The 8,867-nt window shown below is 44.9% G+C and overlaps 1 protein-coding gene across 1 annotated transcript in view; it reads right to left on the bottom strand.

Annotated features, from left to right (window-relative positions):
* The window catches only part of LOC126385580 (zinc finger protein OZF-like), a 22,997-nt gene extending 18,946 nt beyond the window's left edge, over nucleotides 1-4,051 (bottom strand). The window contains exons 1-2 of the mRNA XM_050037376.1: nucleotides 3,590-4,051; nucleotides 2,299-3,492 (exon numbers count right to left, since the gene is read on the bottom strand). Of these exons, the coding sequence (XP_049893333.1) occupies nucleotides 2,299-3,492; nucleotides 3,590-3,761 (1,366 nt within the window). The 5' untranslated portion in view covers nucleotides 3,762-4,051. The remainder of the gene's footprint in view (nucleotides 1-2,298; nucleotides 3,493-3,589) is intronic.
* Between the last annotated feature and the right edge of the window lie 4,816 nt (nucleotides 4,052-8,867).

The following is an 8,867-nucleotide window of genomic DNA, read 5'->3' as shown; positions in this document are numbered from 1 at the left end:
GACACGTTGATGATTTAGATGAAGAAATCACTGCGGTCAATTCTTGAAGAGAAATCGGGGAGAAGCAATCGAAATATATATTAGGTTTTACAGCTGTGTTTGAGGTTAGAAAGGTACTATCTGAGGACAGGAGGTCATGAATTTTGCCTCTAATAGTTAGAATTTTGTCATTAAAAAGCTCATAAAACCATTACTGCTAAGGGCTAAAGGAATACAAGGCTCAATAGAGCTTTGACTCTCAGTCAGCCTGGCTACAGTGCTGAAAAGAAATGTGCTTTATCCACAATTTCCCCAGCTATAGGAATAAACGCTGGTATTGTTTAGCTTATTCTTGTTCTCCTCCTCCGGCTCCCCCCCTCTTCTTCTTCGAGTTTAATGGCGGTTGGCAACGCAGCTTTCAGGCACATTTCCGCCACCTACTGGACTGAAGTGTGGAGCCGTAAATTCGCAGGAGACAAAAAAATAAATAAATAAATTCATTCCATTATTCCTGTTACTCTTAAATAATTAAATGAGTTGTTCTTATTGTCTTCTATTAATGCTGAGTAATAGTTGGCTCTGGCATTGCGGAGGGCCCTCTTATATATTCTGAGACTGTCTTCCCAGACTAAACGAGATTCTTCCAGTTTGGTTAATCGCCAATTCCTTTCAGATTTTCGCGATTTGTTTTAATATAGCCCAGTAGGGTGCTACCCTATCCTATAGTGAGTGTCATTTAATCCTGTGTGTCCTATCCTCAGACAGGTAATGACCCTCTCTTCCCTTGGGTTCCCACTCTGTAATCTACCAACACCTACATGTTTTTGAATACTGTAAAGACATCTTCCTGTGTCACTGAAGTCCCAATATTCCTGCCAGGTTTTGTGCATACAGTCATTTATGGTAGTTTTAACCTCTGCTTTACTTAATGGTACTTGCATGTCAATTAAATGTTGTTTTAGTGATTGTTTAGTCCATATGTCTCACTCTTAAAGTTCCAGAAGGAAGTAAAGTAGAAATATGTGTAGCATTAAAAGAAAATAATCAAAGAAAACCTCAAAAGTGATCATGTTATTATATTTATTTGAAGTGTTCCAAATTTCATATCTATGAAGAGTTTACATGCAATTGTGGCCATCTGAGGACAATCAATGCTGTACATGAAGTACTTGAGTACAAGTAGTTACGTTCCTCAACTGCATACAGTGGTTTGCAAAAGTTTGGGCATCCCTGGTCAAAATTTTGTTTACTGTGAATAGTTAAGTAAGTAGAAGATGAGCTGACCTCCAAAATGCAGGAAGTTTAAGATGACACGTGCTTATCAACATTTTAAGAAAGATCAGTGTATTATTTTTTTGTTTTGTACAATTTTAGAGTGACAAAAAGCAAAGGAGCACTGTGCAAAAGTTTGGGCACCACAAGACATTTGAGCTCTCAGACAACCTTTACCAGGTTCTCAGATCTTAATTAGCTTGTTAGGGTTCTGGCTTGTTCACAGTCATCATTTGAAAAGGCCAGGTGATGCAAATTTCAACGCTTTATGAATATTCTGACTCCTGAAACCTTGTCCCATCAATCAGCAGCCATGGGCTCCTCTAAACAGCTAACTAGCACTCTGAAAACTAAAACAACTGATGTCCACAATGCAGGAAAAGACTATAAGTTTTGCCATGGCCCTCACAGTCCCCCGACCCAAACATCAATAAAAATCTGTGGATAGACCTCAAGAGAGCAGTGGATGAAGACAGCCCTAGGATTTCCCAGAACGAGAAGCCTTTAGCAGGAAGACTGGGCGAAAATCATCCAAACAAGAATTGAAAGACTCTGAGCTGGTTACAGAAAGTGTTGGGAAGCTGTGACACTTCCCAAAAGGAGCAATACCAAGTATTGACCATGCAGGGTGCCCAACTTTTGCTTCAGGCCCTTTTTCCTATTTTTGTTATTTTGAAACAGGAAAAGATCATATATAAAAAACAATCTTGCTTAAAATATTGTAGAAACATTTCATCTTCAATTTTTTTTAACTAAGTAGAGCTTTCCCCACAAGTGCTGCAAATATTTGACTCCTCATTTCCATGAGTTCTTGTGTGCTTTGACCATAACCAGAACCGATTCATCTCCTACATGTTTTACAAACACAAGGCCACTTGTCTGTATGAGGTCTTATATGCCTTTCCAATTGAAGCATATCAAAGTGTCATTTCTTGAAGGTCTTGCAAAGTTACAACTTCTCACCTGTGTGTGTCCTCATGTGGTATTTCAGGTGACTTTTACGTCCAAAAGCTTTCCCACATGTTGTACAGGGAAATGGCTTCTCACCTGTGTGTGTTCTCATGTGGATAGTCAGGTAACCTTTCTGTCTAAATGCTTTCCCACATGTTGTGCACATAAATGGCTTCTCGCCTGTGTGGACTCTGATATGACCTTTCAATGCTGATTTGTCACTGAAGCTTTTCCCACAGGTACTACAAAGGTGCGGCTTGTCACCGCTGTGGATTCTCATGTGGACTATCAATTGACCACTAAGTCTGAAAGCTTTCCCACATGTTGTGCATGTAAACAGCTTCTCAGCTGTGTGGATTCTCATGTGGACTCTCAACTCACTACTCTGTCTGAAAGCTTTCCCACATGTTGTGCATGTAAATGGCTTCTCACCTGTGTGGATTCTCGTGTGGTCCAACAAACTACTTTTATGTCTAAAAGCTGTTCCACAGGTTTTGCAGATAAATGGCCTCTCACCTGTGTGGCTTCTCATGTGGACTGTCATTTGACTACTATGTCTGAAAGCTGTTCCACATATTTTGCAGGTAAATGGCTTCTCACCTGTGTGGACTCTCATGTGGGCCAACAAGCTACTTTTGTACTGGTAATCTTTTCCACATGTTTTGCAAGAATATGGCTTCTCACCTGTGTGGATTCTCAGGTGTCTGTATAATTTGGACTTAAATTTGAAAGCTTTCCCACAAGTGTCACATTTGAAAGAATTTTCACCTGTGTAAGTACTGAGGTGAATCTTGGACATGGTAGAGTCAGGTACATTGTTACAGTGACTATCGCTTTCATGATGTCTTTTCTCTAATTGAAGCTCTGTGTTTCTAGTTGATCCTGAGTCTCCATTTTTGCCTCCTTCCTCATCTTGGCTCTCAGCTACATGAGAGTTGTGACAGAGCAGCTGGTGCTCACTGGTTGGTTCTAGTATCACATAGGTTATAACTGGTATACTGACTTCAGACTCTTTCTCTGCTGCACTTTGAGTGTCATCATGAATGAAGTCCAGAGTCTGATCTTCACTGTGCTCACTTTCCTCATCAGCAGGAGTCAACATAAAGCCATCAGTCTCCTGCTTCACTACAAGCTGCTCTCCCTCCTGACTGCTGCACACTTCCTCCTCTTCCTCTTTAATCTCTGGAGGCTCTGGCTCCTCTTGGTCCACACTGGACTTCCTCTCCTCAATACAGAGCTGTTGCTCAGGGACAACCTCCTCCTCCTTACACACATGTTGCTGTGGGAGCTCTGGAGGGACACACAACAACACCAACAGCATACTAATGTCATGCTACAGCAAATAAACACACATGCCAGTAAATTACTTCAATTAGCTTTCACCCACCTGTCCTGTGTAACTTTATTTCAGGCTTCAAAACGATATCCAACAGTCTGCGCTGACGATCGATCTCTTCCTCGTACTCGACGATGCTTCTTTGAAAAACTCCCAATATTTCTTCAGCAGCAGCAGTTAGTCGCTCGTTGACAAACTCTCTCAAAGACTCAACTGAACACATTGTTGTCTAATTATAAGTTAAATCTTTTTCTACACAACTACACCATCATTTTACAGCTAATTCCACGCATTCATGGAGATAACGCTGCTGTACCGCCTGCATTGTTTACTTCCGCTGGATGTGTCACACTGTTAAAGTTCCGGCAGTGACAGTGAGCTATTTTTCCCTTTTCCGCTCATCAACGAGTTCTTACAGCAGCACAAATGTGCTTTATCCACAATTTCCCCAGCTATAGGAATAAACGCCGGTACCGTTTAGCTTATTCTTCTTCTTCTGCTCCTCCTCTGCCTCCTCCTTCTTCTTCTTCGAGTTTAATGGCGGTTGGCAACGCAGCTTTCAGGCGCATTTCCGCCACCTACTGGACTGGAGTGCGAAGCAGTAAATTCACAGGAGACAAAAAAATAAATAAATAAATTCATTCCATTATTCCTGTTATTCCATAACAGGAATATTCCATTGTCACGAACCGGGCCGCACGGCCATGACAAAGAGGGAGACACATACACAAGGAAAGCCAATTAAAGGATTTTATTCACTAAAGAATAAACATAAGGAAAAAGAACCTAACTAAACATGGCATTAGACGGGGGTCCCACAGGATCTCCGTTCCAACAACAACAAAAATAATGTTTACATATTAGAAAGCTAATGGAAAAAGTACACCATAAACTAACTGTCACAACTTACCCCCCACAGCCTGCCAATCCTCAGGTCACCTCCACAGCAACCACTCAACCTATAGGGAGCACATTTAAAGCACAGCAACCACTCAACCTATAGGGAGCACATTTAAAGGGATGCAAAGGGAAAGGGGATAACAAGAGGGAAGCATACAGGTGACATTAAACTGGAGCCCGCGACAATGCATCCCCCACCACATTATCACGGCCTTTAATGTGTCGGATGTCCAGATCATAAGACTGAAGGAACAGTAACCACCTAATCAGCCTCGGGTTGGGGCATCGCAGGGTATGCAGAAAGGTCAGTGGATTGTGATCTGTTTAGACCACCACTGGTGTCATTCCAGATCCCACATAGACTGCAAAATGCTGCAGGGCCCAGATCAAAGCAAGGGCTTCCTTTTCAACCACTGAGTAATTTAACTGATGTCGATTCAATTTTTTAGAAAAGAAACTGACTGCTCTGTCAACTCCCTGCTCATCTGCCTGCATCAACACAGCCCCTGCTCCTACATGGCTCGCATCCACCTGAAAGACAAAAGGCTGGTCAAAACAGGGTGCAGCCAGCACTGGTGCTGCACACAGAAGAGACTTCACATTGCCAAAAGCTTCCTGGCACTNTCCACCTGTAAGACAAAAGGCTGGTCAAAACGGGGTGCAGCCAGCACTGGTGCTGCACACAGAAGAGATTTCACATTGCCAAAAGCTTCCTGGCACTTTGGCGACCACACAAACTGAGCCCTGGCCTTCAGCAAGTCAGTTAACGGTGCCACAACAGTAGAAAAATTCTTACAGAAACACCTGTAATAACCCACCATCCCAAGAAATCTCATAAGTTCTTTTTTAGTGGTAGGCTGCGGAAACTGCTCAACTGCCAACACTTTAGCATGCACAGGAGCCACCCGCTCCTGTCCAACCACCCGACCCAAGTAAGTCACAGTTGCACGAGCAAACTCACACTTAGACAGATTAATTGTGAGCTTCGCCTCTGCCAACCGGTCAAACGGAGCTCTCACCCGCTGCATGTGAGAAAACCAGGTATCACTGTAGATAACTAAATCATCCAAGTAAACTGCACAACCAGCCAGCCCAGCCACCACACGGTTCATCAAACGCTGAAAAGTTGCCGGTGCATTTCTCAACCCAAATGGCATCACTTTATAGGAGTACAGCCCAGATGGAGTAATGAAAGCTGCCACTTCCTGTGCTCTTTTGGACAAGGGCACCTGCCAGTAACCCTTCAACAGATCAAACTTGCTGACATACCTAGCAGCACCCACCTGGTCTACACAATCCTCCATTCGAGGCAGCGGAAAAGAATCTGGCTTCGTCACCTTGTTAACCTTTCGGAAATCCGAACAAAACCTGGGCGTGTTGTCACTTTTAGGCACCAACAAGCATGGAGAAGCCCAGCTTGACAGAGAAGGCACTGCAATGTCATTATCGACCATATACTTCACCTCAGTATCTAAATATTTACGCTTCTCAGGAGAAACTCTATAAAAATGCTGACGGATAGGCTGTGCATCACCCACATCAATATCGTGCTCAGCCCAATCAGTACGGGAGGGCACATCACCGAACAGACCAGGATACTTAAAAATAAGCTCTTCAAACTCCACAGCCTGTGCTTCTGGCAAATGGCTGAACTGACCCTTTAAGTTCTTGAGGGTCTCTGAATTTTTCAGCCAACCAGACAACAACCCCTCATCAGGCTCAAAAACAGCCTCGCCCCCACCCTCATCAGAAAACTCTCCAACTGTGCCAGCTACCAAGGCAGGACTCCCCGCCATTGACTCCTGCTGGACAGCACTGGGTGGACTAGAAGAGTGAGCATAATAGGGTTTCAACAGATTTACATGGAACAGTTTCTCAGGCTTCCTACGGCCTGGAGTTGAAATCAAATAATTCTGGTCTGAGACCCGTTTAACCACTGTATATGGACCAGAAAACTTGGCCTGGAAGGGAGAACTAACCAGCGGACAAAGAGCCAAAACACGATCACCAGTACTAAACTCACAAACCTCAGCCCGACGATCATACTTTTTCTTCATTTTAGCTTGTGAAGCAGCTAACATTTGTTTTGCCAACTCCCCTGCAGAATACAGACAGTGCTTAAAGCCATTTACATAATCAATAAGGTTGGTGGGTGGGTCTGACCCCTTCCACCCATCCTTAAACAGAGACAGGGGACCCCGCACAGTGTGGCCAAACACTAAATAATTTGGGCTAAACCCTGTACTTTCTTGCACTACCTCCCGTGCAGCCAAAAGCAACCAGGGTAGCCCCTCCTCCCAGTCCCCAACCAGCTCAACACAATAAGCCCGCAAAAGAGCCTTGAGAGTTTGGTGGAAACGCTCCAGAGCCCCTTGACTCTGAGCGTGATAGGCTGTTGACTGATTATGCCTGATCCCTAACAGTTTCAACACTTGGGCCATCAGATGGGAAGAAAAGTTAGATCCCTGGTCACTCTGGATCACCCTGGGGATGCCAAACACAGATATAAATTGTGTCAGAGCCTTAACCACAGACCTTGCAGTTATTGTGCGCAAAGGATAAGCTGCTGGATGCCTGGTGCTTTGACACATGACAGTTAGCAAGTACTGGCTACCTGACTTCGAACGAGGCAGTGGCCCCACACAATCAATGATTAAGTACTTAAATGGTTGACTAACAGCTGGAATCGGCTGCAGTGGAGCTGGTTTAATGACTTGGTTCAGCTTACCAGTTAGCTGGACAAGCCGGGGAGCACTGTGAGGGTCACGTTCTTTGACTTCTCCAGTGCTTTCAATACCATCAGGCCTGCTCTACTGGGCGACAAGCTGACAGCGATGCTGGTGAATCCCCCCCTTGTGTCCTGGATTGTGGATTACCTCACTGGCCGACCACAGTACATGCGCTTGCGGCACTGTGTGTCAGATACAGTGGTCAGCAATACCGGGGCCCCACAAGGTACTGTCCTCTCTCCTCTCCTCTTCACCCTTTACNTCACTCCATCCCCCCTTCTATCTTATCTCATCCCATCCTAACCTAACCACCCCCCCCCTCCCCCGACTGTTCACTCAACTACCACGTAGTATAGTGTGTGCTAAGGTGTGGATTGCACTGTTGGATTTGGAGCTGCATGATATGATAAAAGGGGTTTCCAGGTCTTATCAAATTGTGGGAGCCTGTTTCCTAGAGTTTATCTTATCCTTTCTTGGTGGAGAGTGGCGATATATGGCACTTTCGGCTTTCCATATGTATGTGTGGATGTGTATGTATGTGGAGGAGTTTAGTCCCAGCACAGAACGCAGATGAGAGGCTGCAGGCAAGGCCGCTTTAATGCACGGGCTTACCTGGGCTGAAGCCCAGGGGCCTACCAAGTTTAAAGGCCTATCATTTTGGGGTCATGACGAGCTGAAAAAGTCATATTGTTTCGGAACTTGTCAGGTTTTCTGTCAATCACTCTATATGCATGTTACGTGGCTGCAGATTGATCCAAATTACGAGTGACCCACGTTGGCCCCATGGCCTATGGCCTGTGGGCTCACCTATCAGAATGTGTATAGCTAGTTTTTGGGTGTGTCCCTCTATGATTGAGTGACAGTTGCAAAATGTCGGGGAAGAAGTTTGAGAGCGGTGCCCAGAAAAGAAAAAAGCTTATTGAGAAAGAGTTTCGGGAAAAAGAATTACTAAGGAGCATCCCAAAGCTCACGGGATTTTTTAAACCAGCTGCTGCTGAAGATGGACCCACCGGAGGAAGCTCGCTAACTCACCCACCGGAGGGAGCGGAGGAGGCACGGGCCACGCCGGTGGATGTAGCTGAAGAGGAGCAGGGAACCACCCGCAGTGGAGGGGAGGAGGAGGGGGGGTGCACATGAACCCCAGAGAGAGGACCAGGCTGCAAACCAGGCAGGGGGAGACGAGTCAGGTCACCCGTATAACAACGACCCGGGCCGCTGGGGAAACAACATTGACGTAAAAGTGCGCGCCTACTGGGCGAAAATGGGACCGGAGTACTGTCAAAATAAAGATGCTGACATATCGGCATCAGAACACCAATATAAGCAGCAGAGAAGATTTTTCTCAAAAATGCATTTCAAACACAAACTCAGTAATGGGGAGTGTGTGCCCAGAGAATGGCTGTGACGAGACGAAAGCACTTCTAAAAAGGTAAGAAAGTGTTGTATTTATTGCTAGCTTGTGCAGGTTTTAAATTGTTGTGGTTGTGCATTGTTTTAAGAGAAATGCATATTTGCTTAGATTTTTGTCTAGATTATACTGCAAATCTTCTATAAATGTTGGTCAGTTTCATCTTTTGGTACCTGGCATTAGGCCATGTTGCTATCCATGGTGCTGAATGGAGTGTGCGTTTGTGTGTCTTTGCAGGTGCATGTGATTGGTTCACAAGGCCCGCCGAGGCCAGAGAAGAGGCTCCTACTTT

Source organism: Epinephelus moara, chromosome 24, assembly GCF_006386435.1.
Source record: "Epinephelus moara isolate mb chromosome 24, YSFRI_EMoa_1.0, whole genome shotgun sequence".
Classification (NCBI taxonomy): domain Eukaryota; kingdom Metazoa; phylum Chordata; class Actinopteri; order Perciformes; family Serranidae; genus Epinephelus; species Epinephelus moara.
This window is presented reverse-complemented; position numbering and strand designations above follow the sequence as displayed.